Source organism: Dermacentor albipictus, chromosome 1 (assembly GCF_038994185.2).
Source record: "Dermacentor albipictus isolate Rhodes 1998 colony chromosome 1, USDA_Dalb.pri_finalv2, whole genome shotgun sequence".
In the NCBI taxonomy this organism is placed as follows: Eukaryota; Metazoa; Arthropoda; class Arachnida; order Ixodida; family Ixodidae; genus Dermacentor; species Dermacentor albipictus.
In genome coordinates this window covers 172,390,442-172,402,881 of record NC_091821.1, presented here as the reverse complement: position 1 = coordinate 172,402,881, position 12,440 = coordinate 172,390,442, and the positions used below count along the sequence as shown (strand labels likewise).

At 47.0% G+C, this 12,440-nt stretch overlaps 2 protein-coding genes across 3 annotated transcripts in view; one reads left to right on the top strand and one right to left on the bottom strand.

Annotated features, from left to right (window-relative positions):
• The window catches only part of LOC135905759 (MAM and LDL-receptor class A domain-containing protein 2-like), a 180,349-nt gene extending 170,965 nt beyond the window's left edge, over positions 1-9,384 (bottom strand). The window contains exon 1 of the mRNA XM_070529435.1: positions 9,288-9,384. The gene's annotated coding sequence lies outside the window, so the exon portion shown is untranslated. The remainder of the gene's footprint in view (positions 1-9,287) is intronic.
• Positions 6,451-12,440, top strand: part of LOC135905760 (N-acetylated-alpha-linked acidic dipeptidase 2-like) — a 69,033-nt gene continuing 63,043 nt past the window's right edge. The window contains exons 1-2 of one of the 2 annotated variants that reach the window (XM_065436815.2): positions 6,451-6,613; positions 7,239-7,575. In XM_065436815.2, the coding sequence (XP_065292887.1) occupies positions 6,535-6,613; positions 7,239-7,575 (416 nt within the window). In that variant the 5' untranslated portion in view covers positions 6,451-6,534. The remainder of the gene's footprint in view (positions 6,614-7,238; positions 7,576-12,440) is intronic. The other variant, XM_065436816.1, reaches the window with a different exon arrangement.

Sequence of the window (12,440 nt, the reverse complement as noted above, 5' to 3'; positions counted from 1 at the left end):
AAGGTAAACCTGATTATGTCACATACTCCATAGATTATTAAAAACCAACTGGCGACACAGCACTTTTCATAGTCAGTTCTTATCGCCAACAGGCCTATTACGAGCCTTTTCCATTTTCCCCCTGTTCAGGGCAGCAAACCACACCTTTTTTATCTGGTTAACCTCCACACCTTTCCTTTGTTTCTCTCTCTCTATCTTCCCAATGTTCGATCAAGCGTTACGAATACGTGCGCACAGCGACATCTCCACGTACATGAACCTAGTGACAGCGATCGTCTCGCAGGCCGGTATAATGTAAGGATTCCTCCCCGCTCGCGCTGGCGGACCGCACTGCTCAGCTCGAACCTGACAGCACAACTCTGGGCCGTCCAGCGAACCGAGGAAGCCGCTTCGAGACAAGGTCTCGGAACCGATTCCGCGGCGGGTGCCCAGACCCACTAAAAAGACGCCGGAATCGAATCTCATTGATTCGATAATAAAGCTTACGCTCTCTCTCTCTCTCTCTCGTTCAAGAGAAACTCTTTATGGGAAGATAGAGAGTTCTGCCGGCGTGCATATGCGAGCGCTGACATGCTACTCTACATGGGGAAGTGGGAGGGTATTCAGAGATACCAGCGTAGAGTGGAAAAGAGAAAACAAAAAATAAAATGAGCGAGTAAGCCTGATAACGACATTCAAGGTAAGAAGATGGCAAAAATTCTGGATTTTCTATATCATGAAGAGAACCTTGCGTAAAACTTTCCGAGAAAGCAAATTTCTGAGAGGTATCGGAACAATAAATGCAGTGCCCGCCGCGGTATTATTTGGCAGGGAATAGGACCTAGCATGCCACATAACGTTAGCGGAGCGTGACAAATTATGTCCATTTGGGGCTCAGCACAAAATATCTCATCGTGACGCGCAGCCATCCAAGTACTACGTGTTCCACTGTCTCTAAGCGACCACAGTTATCACAGTAGGGGTCAGTGGTATGTCCTATGCGACACATGTAGATAAGTGTTCCTGAATGTCACGTTCAGTCCAAGCCGGTATGGTACAATCTCCCTCACTGACGAGGATGTAGCCGACGAAGCGCGAGAAGGAATAGCATGTAGAATCGTTTAATTAGCCCGGCATGAAATTTGTTCAGGTAAAACCTTCTTTTGCTTGCCAAAACACTGAAGGAAGTAGCGCTTTGCTGCGGTAATTCTCTAGCTATAGGGGCGTGTGAATATTCGAAACTTTCGAATAACGATTCGAATATTGTCCGATTCGATTCAGTCCTCGAATCGAATGGTTCCGATACGGAAATATGAACATTTTTTAACGGGTTTCTAATATTTAAAATCGACCACTAATGTTAAAAACTCGGTGACCAAGCATCAAATTGGAGCGAAAATTGGGATAAATTTCCTCTGGGCCGCCATGGTAGACGCAAAAGAGAATTTACGCTGTCGAGCACGGGGCAAGCTGCTAACCCTCAGTCATTCGCACTCACTATTAAGTCCTGAGTAAGCAAATAAACTGCTCATTGGTTGTTAATGTTCCATTTGTACGTTTAACGCAAAACTATTTATAACATGCAGGAGATGCAGCGATGGCGTAGATGTAGATCATCCGCCTCGCGTGCAAGAGGACCTTGGTTTGAATCCCGGTACCGCACAATATTCCACCGGAATAAAAAAAAACGGCGTGTTTATAATATTGCATAAACAGGCCTGGAGTGCGGCCTGACCCCGGCGACCAGAACCGGCAACGCACTCCCTCACCAGGCCACCCTGGTGCAGTACTTGGCCACAGCCTCCTATATGACTACAACAATCAAACCCCGGCCCTCAGTCCCCAGCAGCTGCGAAGCAACTGACCACGGCGGCGGTCAGACCTGTGACGCAGCAGAGGGTGCTAAGAATCTCTGTATCCGGACAAGCCGCCATTAGAATCTCAAAGTTCAACGTTTGAACGTTATCTAGTGAGGCGAGTCTAGCAGTGCTATTGGAGGAATTAGCAGGCATTAAATGGGATATAATATAGGCTCAGTGACGGTAGGAGGACAAATGAAGCATATACAGTGCTAAAAAGCGGGAACGTCCTGTGCTACCGGGGCTTAGCGGAGAGACGAGAACTAGGAGTCGTATTCCTGATTAATAAGGATATAGCTGGTAACATGCAGGAACTCTATAGCATTAACGAGAGGGTGGCAGGTCTTGCTGTGAAACTTAATAAGAGGTACAAATTGAATTGAAGGTCCTGCCGGTCTATGCGCCTACATCCAGTCATGATGACCACGAATTCGAAAGCTTCTATGAAGACGTGGAATCGCCGATGGGTAAAGTCAAAACAAAGTACACTACGATGGGCGACTTCAATGCCAGGGCAGGTAATAAGCAGCCTGGAGACAAGTCAGTGGGGGAATATGGCATAGGTTATAGGAATAACGGGGGAGAGTTATTAGTAGTTTTGCGGAACGGAATAATTTGCGGATAATGAACACCTTCTTCCGCAAGCGGGATACCCGAAAGTGGACGTGGAGGAGCCCGAATGGCGAGACTAGAAATGAAACAGACCTCATACTCTGCGCTAACCCTGGCATCGTACAAAATGTGGACGTGCTCGGCAAGGTGCACTGCAGTGACCATAGGATGGTCAGGTTACGAATTAGCCTGGACCTGAGGGGGGAACGGAAGAAACTGGCACATAAGAAGCCGATCAATGAGTTAGTGGTAAGAGGGAAAATAGAGGAATTCCGGATCAAGCTACAGAACAGGTATTCGGCCTTAACTCAGGAAGAGTACCTTAGTGTTGAAGCAATGAACGACAATCTTATGGGCATCATTAAGGAGTGTGCAATAGAAGTCGGTAATAACTTCGTTAGACAGGATACCAGTAAGCTATCGCAGGAGACGAAAGATCTTATCAAGAAACGCCAATATGTGAAAGTCTCTAACCCTACAGCTAGAATAGAACTGGCAAAACTTTCGAAGCCCTCACCAGAGCAGGACTGGCCACCCTGGTGCAGTACTTGGCCACAACCTCCTATATGAACACAACAATCAAACAGCTGACATAAGGAAGTATAATTTGGATAGAATTGAGCATGCTCTCAGGAACGGAGGAATCCTAAAAGCAGTGAAGAAGAAACTAGGAATAGGCAATAATCAGATATATGCGCTAAGAGACAAAGCCGGCAATATCGTTACTAATATCATTACTAATACAGCGAAATGCGAAGGTTGTGGGATCGTTCCCCACCCGCGGCAAGCTGTTTTTTCATCCACTTTCATTTCCATTAATTTATCGTTTCTTTATTTCATTTATTTAGCACAAGTAAATTCCCCTATGTTGTCTTTGGTGTCAGTGTTTGCTGGCTTCTTATGATATGACTAATAAAAATCGGGCCCCTCGGTTAACCCCCTTTCTTCTCGTTTATTACTAATATGGATAAGATAGTTCAAGTGGCTGAGTAGTTCTATAGAGATTTATACAGTACCCGTGGCACCCACGATGATAATGGAAGAGGGAATTTGACATCCCACAAATAACGCCGGAAGAAGTAAAGAAAGCCTTGGGAGCTATGCAAAGGGCGAAGGCAGCTGGGTAGCATCAGGTTACAGCAGATTTGTTGAAGGATGGTGGGCAAATTGTTCTAGAAAAACTGGCTGCCCTGTATACGCAATGCTTCATGACCTCTAGCGTACCGGAATCTTGGAAGAACGCCAACATAATCTTAATCCATAAGAAAGAACAGATTGGGTGAGGGAACAAACACGAGCTAATGACATCTTAGTTGAAATCAAGAAAAAGAAATGGGCATGGGCAGGGCATGTAATGAGGAGGGAAGATAACCGGTGGTCATTAAGAGTTACGGACTGGATTCCAAGAGAAGGGAAGCGTAGCAGGGGGCTGCAGAACGTTAGATGGACGTATTAGATTAAGAAGTTTGCAGAGACAACATGGCCACAATTAGCACACGACCGGGGTAGTTTGAGAAGTATGGGAGAGGCCTTTGCCCTGCAGTGACCGTAACCAGGCTGCTGCTGATGATGATATTGATTTATAACATACAACACGACGACAAAATCTTGCTGACGTTGTGAAGAAACTAGCACGTAAAGGTCGTTTTATATTGATGGTCGGCTGTTTATTATTGGGAAAATATTTGATAATCGAATCGACTTGATTCGTTTCTGGCGCTATTCGATTCGTATTCGATTCGGTCTCGGAAACTCCTGTTTGTGCATACCTCTATAATTTTTCATTTATGATGGATAACAGTTTCGTGGAATTTGAGAAAAATATCTAAGTAATATAGAATTAAACCCTGGAAAGCGCATATACTATAAAGGGTATTTTTTTTAGCTGCATCAAGTTTTTAACACTTGCCTGTGGCAGACAGTACAATTCTAACCCTTTATCTAAATTACTCGATGAGGCAGCCATTGCTTCTACGTGAAATCAAAACACTTAATTAAATAATGAATACAGTTACGCGAATTCACAATTATTTGCTTTACGACAAATATTTCAGTCGATGAATTACAGCCGGTGCGCTCGCAAATCGTATCCACTCGAAACGAATTATCAGGACTAGATATCAATTTAGAAGTGTCCAACGAAATGCATCGGTGTTTAGGTTACTTTTAGAGCGCAGCTCTTAGGCGCCCGTTCCTGCGGCGAGCGTCGGTGTTGGCGTAACCGATCAAAGGATGAAAGGGCGAACGCGCGGTGCAGCGGAGGATGAAAGACGCGAGGAGGAAAGCGAAGGAGGAGGGTGCAGCGGAACCATGAGGTGGTAAGCGGAGAAGAAGGGTATGGCGAAAGCACGAGAAGAAAAGCGTAGTGCGGCGGGTGCCAGAGTAGCGCGCGTCGTCTGGGGGGCTGCGGCGGCTGCTGTGAATCGCGCCCACGCGTCACCCACGCGCTGCTTCTCGCGATCTCCCGATTAGCCAGGCAGACGCGACACACTTCGCTCCGTTTGGAACGTGCTTGTCCTTGTCTGTCTTCCTTGTGTCCGTGGTTTTATTCGCGCTAAGCTACTACTTCAAATAAGGAACGTGCCGCGCGAGACAGATTGCCCACGCCAGCCAATATATCGCGAAATGAAAACACGATACTCCCTAATGCGAAATTTGAGCTGCGCTCAAATTTCGCATTAGGGACTATCGTAATCGTCGGTGAGCTTTTTAAAAGAAGACGCTGTTTTATGTATTGAAGAGCAAACGTGACTGGAACAGCAGTGTATTTCGTCGGACACTGAAAATTAATGTCTCGAAACTGGCGCAGTCCAGAGAATTCGTTCGAAGTGGATACGCCTTGCGAACTCACCAGCTGCGATTCCTAGATTAAAATATGTACCGTAAAGCAAATAATTTTTAATTCGCTTAATTGTGTTAATTATTCAATTAAGTATTTTGATTTAATGTAGAAGTAATGGTCGCCTCATCCAGTAATTTATATCAAGCGTGAGACTTATGCTACCTGCCACAATTTATAAATAATTGTTGCAGCTAAAAAATAACAGCCAATATATAAAGTATATGCGGTCTATATGTCAGGCAGAAACCGCACCTGCTCGGGCCACTCGGATACGCAGACGCAACCCTCCTCCCCCGGTGATCCACTTTCGTTCCGCTAACTTACCCTTACTAATACCCTCTCCACTCCTGCGCGCTTCTCGCTCGGTCAGATAAAGAAAACCTGTTGCAGTAGGCAATGCGATTCGCTTTAAAACCAAAGGGAGCGCCTGCAAACAAGAAAACCGTTTAATTAGGCTGCTCAGAAAACGTTCCTGGTTCCCGCCCACGTTTTCGTCGGCAGTTACGTAATTTTGACGTCAGGTGATTTGAATAAAATCGCAATGGAATATTTTTACGATATAGCCCCCAGTCAATTAACCGCAGGCGTCAAACAGTACATGAACTTAGAAGCAGACATTCGGCGAATAAATCCTCGTATGCTACCTGAAGGCGATGATGATGAAATATTAATTTAAAGAAGGAAATAGGGAAATGAAACTGAAAGAAAATATAATTTACTATCCCAATCCTCGACATCCCCATAACGGGTGCAGTACTCTACTAATTGAGCTACGCCGACAGCGTTCCCTCCGTCCATTTTCGGTAATGCTATATGATTCAACCTAGCCCTAGGAGTGGTTGCCAGCGCCGCTGGTGGCGATTTATGTGAACGAGGAACGCCCATTAAACCGCAGGCATCACGTAGTACGGAGGAGCAGGTAATTGTCTAAAAAAACACGCAACCTCCTCCCAACCCCGCCCACAAAAAAAAAGAAAGTTGAAATAAAGAACACTAGAGAAAGAACAGATGAAAGCGTGCGTGAACATACTTCTACCTGTCCCTGAATATGGCTAAGACATCGTCATTCAGTAAACATTTTTGTGCCTGTAGTGAAAAAGTCGCACTTGCAACGCATGGGAAGAGAGAAGAATGATGATGAAAGACTGCAGAGAAAGGCAACAACAACTACATTTCGTCCCACTATCAGTGGTACCATTCTTCCGCGGAAATTTCAGAGGAAGAGAAGAGAAAGAAGAAGAAATGGCAGCGTCCACGGATGGCGACGAAAACAGCGCCAGTTACCAAGGTTCAAATGAAAATGACGAGCGCAGATGTTCAGGCAAGTGGGCAGAGCAATTGCATTCAAGTAATTCGGGATACGTGGCGTTTTGAACACGGCGCCTCGAAACCTGTGCTGGTGATGTCAAGTTAAAAAGCATCTTACTCGTAGTAGCACGCGCAGTTCGACTGTTGATAGTTGTCTTATACAGGGTCAAGAATTAGGCCCGAGTGCCATCTTCGAGGAAGGCACTTAGCGTTGCCTTCTCTTCACGCGTTAAGGAAACTGCAGTCGTGACTCACCCTTTCATTCGCACGAACTCTTTTTTTTTAATCTAAGGAACATAGCGCAACGTTGCCTCAAAGAAACGGAAGAAAAGCGTCCATTTGCTCGATTAAACTGAACGTGCGATTTCGGCCGTGAATGGTATTTTTATTAATTCACAAACTGTGTATTCGTCACATTAAGAGAACAGAAGGGAACAATACAGTCACCACCGGTTCGATGAACACACAATGCCCCGGAATGTTCGAGCAGCTATACCACCGGCGTCGCTTTGTAACCTCGTAAAAGTGTGTCAATGAATATATGCTAACTGTGCGTATAGCAGTCCGAACTCTGATTTCCACACACAGCACATGGCCGAGCTTGAGTACGCGTTATGTAAGACGAACGCCGGACGCAGGACACTCCGACAGTGACAAGGCAAGCGATAAGGAGCGCGGGCTCTGGCGTTGGGTGAAGCGCAGGAAGTGGTGGTTACGTCCACGTCTCTCGCGGTCGCCATCAGAGCGCGTTCTACTCAACTGGGTACTGTGCCTGATCACGTTCGTGGGCGTCGTCACAGTGAGCATGCTGTTCGTGCTCATGAAAGTCTACCAGAATTCGCGGTTCGGACCCAAGGACCGGCAGCTCGCGGAGCTGTACAGCCTCATCACAACGGATGGGTACAAGTCCGACGACGGCCTAAACGACGCTCTCTTGGAGCAGATCACCGACCACGACATGGCCCTCATGCTCCGGTAAGCGCCGGCCGAGGCAACTATCTTGTCTCTGATTGGCTCACGTGACGGCTACTCCCTCTCTGACTGGCTCAAAAAAAAAAAAACGCCAACAAGGCTGGAGTTTATAGTGTCTAGGGGATCTATTTGCGGACGGTCACCTTCGACGATATCACTTTCAGTGCGCGCCTATTGCTGGTTGAGCACTACGTCACGCGAAATGTTTAATTAATGACTTTAATTATGGGGTTTTACGTGCCAAAACCACTTTCTGGTTATGCGGCTCGCCGTAGTGGAGGACTCCGGAAATTTCGACCACCTGGGGTTCTTTAACGTGCACCTAAATCTAAGTACACGGGTGTTTTCGCATTTCGCCCCCATCGAAATGCGGCCGCCGTGGCCGGTATACGGGAAATGTATAGTAACGCCTTAAGTAATCGTCACAGAATACGCCGCCAGAATGTCACCCCGGCTCATGGGTCTTTGTCCTTGGTGCGATGGTGCCAGTGTGACGCAAGGAGGAGGACGGCCAGATCAACTTCATGGGCGCTGTTATTCCGAGCGACCTTCAAATGCAGCGTGCGGGCGTTGAAACAATGGTTCGTCTAGCTATCACAGGAACTCCTTTATTCAAAATTTCGTGGTTGTACTTGGAAAATCGAAGGTGGGCTTCCAACTGCTTCGATGTACTAGCCATTTCCCAGGAAGAACTTAAAATGTTAATTGACGACAATCAGCTCGTTGCGCGCATAACTGCCCACGCTACTCATCTGGAGGTTCGCAATACAACACTGGAATGGTAAACTGTTGGCTAATCCTACATCAATGAGATGGAATCAACAAAATAAGACCTGAATACGATCACTAAAGTTGTACAACCATGTGAGCGCGTTACAGGTAAAAATTGTCCTAAAGTAGAGGCGTGTGTTATTCTGTTCATTATAATCTACGTCAAGTGTACATTTGCTTGTGTTCCCTATGTATTATAATACCTCTGTTTTGTTCTACTTATTCGGTAATATATCATTGCACACTGTATTTGATTTAGTGCAAATGCTGGCTGATGTGCACTCCCGATGCGAAGGCCTTGTCAGGAAACATACGTGTTTCCTTTTGCCACGCCTCGTGGACATACCTACAACATTGTATTTATGTCCGAAATAAAGATTGATTGATAGATAACAAAATAGGTGGAAAATAAATTGTTTTACGCGGCTCATTCATTCTTTTAGTCACTTGAATTTCTATGTTGGCATGCCCACAATCGTCTGAAGGTGAATGTTACAAGCATAAAAGACAGAGTTTGCGTCTTCAAAAAAGAGCACGAAGCCAGCCTCATGTGTTGAAAATTCGAGGCCGTCTTTGTACCATGAAAACGCGCCGCTATAAGAATGTGCCAGTAGCGTAATATATATATATATATATATATATATATATATATATATATATATATATATATATATATATATATATATATATATATATATATATGATAATTTCTGCGCACAGCACTTATACGCTAGAAAAACTGGTAATTCCGCCCGAGTGACGCAGCATTAAAGCAATAGCTCCCCGAAGGGTGTTTAACAACACACGGGGGCGACATGGCGCGACGCCGCACGCGAGGCAACTGCATGCTGCTGCGTAATAGAAACAGCGCCGTGGCAGCTACCAGGCGTCTCACAAAGCTGGCGTGATGAAGAGCGCCGCCAGCGGCGTTGCAAGCGTCTCACCTGGATGGTGCACGAGTCGAGACCGAAGGTAAACCGTCGGCGTTCGTATATATAGGCGGTATGGTATGCGCACAGTTCCTCAGCAGTAACACTGTAGTGTTTAGTGCGCACAATGTTCATGCCAGCTGCAGAAGGCAGAGCACTGACCTGACTTCGCTACAGAGCCGATTGAGTGGCGCGTTGCGGTGTGTCCACTCGGCTTCGTCGTTTCTGCAGCCAAATGCACTGCGTGTTTCTGAAGATTCGCTAACCGTCCACGCGCGAGTCGCGCATGCGCCGTAAGTAGCGTGACAGCACGACGGCGGCGCCTCGAGTGGCCGTATAATTCCTATCGCAACAATTTTCGCAGAAGTGTTTGTGCGTTCGTCGAGCTTTGGTTCAAGCACGGCACGAGGTAACGTAAAAAATGATATCCAACGTGAGATTCAACCAACCAACCACTATGCAGCTTTAAGTGCAGCTGCATTCTAACCAGTACCTGACGGCCGCTTTGCGCAAGCGCCCCAGCCCATAAAAATTATGCAGAAATCATCGATTATTATTGTCGAAGTAAGCAAAGCTTCTAGTTCAACTGTCATAGCAGCCTCTCGCCCACCGTCGAGATTCTCGTTAATTGGCTAAAGCTGCTACACGAGCTGCGTCATCCTTAACTGTTTGACAGTCGGATACTCGGATACATTTGGAGTCATATTTGTAGTGTTACACAACGCTAACTCCGATTGTCATTGTAACAGACGCCGCTGAGGCGCATCCCTTTTGCCGCGAGCCCGCGACCAAACGCAGGCGTAGTGAAGTTCGGAGTCCGAGCGGCCACGAAGGTTCCATGGCTGGTGCCGTGCCAGGTGCCGGGAGAAAGATCCAGAGCGACGTCCGAGCGAAGAGAAAAACAAGCTTTATGTACAAATTTACATGATGATGGTGTACAGGAACAGCTCCATGATTTTCGGAGCACACTACATCTGTCAAAGTCTTTACATGTCCGAGCACACCCACAACACTGAAGCCCCTAATTTTAAGCAGTTCAGTTTCCACTTTCGCTCGTCGAGGGAATTCAGTGCCGTCCTCCACGGCCAATTGGAACTGTCGCACAGACTGCAAAACTCCACCCATTGTGTCGCACCACCCCGCCGGACTCCGCCTCTGGTGTCCAACCTTCGACCTGCCCTCGATGCAATGAAGATGTACTTTCATGTGAAACCGGGATCAACGCTGTTCCCACGAAGTCATCAGCGTAGGTAGCAGCAATCAGTAGGCTCTACACAACGGTCAGCTTGCAGCGATTCTCATCTTGACTGTCGCCATCGCTTCTAAAGAATGCTGCAGTTGTGGTCACCTTGAAGGGAGGTTCTCTGCCTGCCCGTCAACAGTCAGCACCGGGCCCCGTCGCAGTCCGAGCGGGTGATCGTGCTTCACGAGAAACACACAAAGAACGACGTTGCCGTTTAGACACGCACATGGCCGATGACCCATTACAGCTTGGGGTCCCAGAACTCGTCTCGTTCGTCAGCTCTGGGTTGTCGAACAGACGAAGACGCGACCCATAATCGCTTGCCAATTATCTTGAGGTGACGCTGGTTTCGTCCCCATCACTTTGGTGTCGAAAAGACGACGAAGCGTTAATAGCATTCCATAGCTGCACGCTCGCCGGTGAAGTTCCCTTTGTTCAGAAGGACCGCCAGGCACAACAGCGTGCATCCGCCGCGGTGGTGATGGCGTCATCACTGATGCAATCTGTCGGCGCTGTACGCTACACATGCCCTATCCTTTCTAATTCACTCCTCTTAGCTATCTCTCCACAGTCCTTTCTACCGCATCCCTTTTCCATGTTATCACTTTCTTTTCACAGGCCAACCACCGCAACGTCAAGCCCGCCTCGTTAAAATAATCGCTTTGGTGCTGACAAACCCCGACGGTTTTCTCTCGAGTTCACCTCGTGTACCGTATACCACAGCAGCATGCAGGTGTGCATAGCGTTGATCGAGATGCAGTGCCTGCGACTTTGGTGTATGTGCACTTTGGCCCACAGCTGAATTACCCTTAGCAGCACAAGGCAAAGCACTAGGTTCGTCATTCATTCATTCATTCATTCATTCATTCATTCATTCATTCATTCATTCATTCATTCATTCATTCATTCATACATTCATTCAAACCACGTTATTGCTTGCTAAAGTGATTTATGGATTGTGGTGTACATTCCACGAGGGAACAAAACTACGAAAACGCAATACACTGACGACTTCAGAAGTTCCAACTTTATGTCAAAAAGGAACAGTGGAGGAGCTCATATGATAAAAAAGCATTAGGACATACGACAAAGCCACTTTACAACGAGACAAACGGCTTCCAACGATTTCTGTCTCGGGTAGTATTGTGAAAAGCGCGAATACTATCCGGCTCAGTCCCCAGGAAAATGATAGCAGGTGCATTCTATTCTTCTGCGTGTTCGTAAGGAATAGTAACCTCCAAAATAGAACCGGCTGCGCGCTATACTATTCGCCTTTTTTTTTTTTAATCCACGGCCAGCTCCGCAATACTTCCGCCACATGGGGAGGGGTGGGGGGGGGGGGCACGCAGCCTGCGGAAATACAACCTTCTTATGCCGCACCGCGGCGCAGCGCTCAGTCACCATTTTTGCTGCGTCTTCGTAGCTGACGACTACGCACACGCTGCGATGCGCGCCGGGGTTTTCGTTCGCTGCTGAGGTAACATGCATTTTTCTGCATAGTGCGTCCACTGCCATGAGAGCACTATGCACTGTTGCGAATGTTAAATCGAACTAGCTATTTGACTGTAGATGCAAGTTACGGCTGGTCGAAGAGGCTGGGAGATCAGCTATGAAGATGTAGAGAGATTACTTTCTGGTCCTCTCGACCGTTTGACTTTTCCCTAGACACCACTTGAACATTGCGAAATAGTCATTTCATTGTGACGGTTTCCCCGATTGCGGCCCCATTGCCGCCACAGCAGACAACATACTCGTATTTAGACCGAAATGCCACAACATTTTTCGTTGATAGTGCAGCCGTTATCTTCTGCAACCTTCGGTTGCAGGAGATAACGTGAGCATTATTTTCGGAAGAACTGGGTCGCGCTTTTCAATCACCGCCCGTAGGCGATAGCTGTGACAGAATTTCACAGACAAGAGGTGGC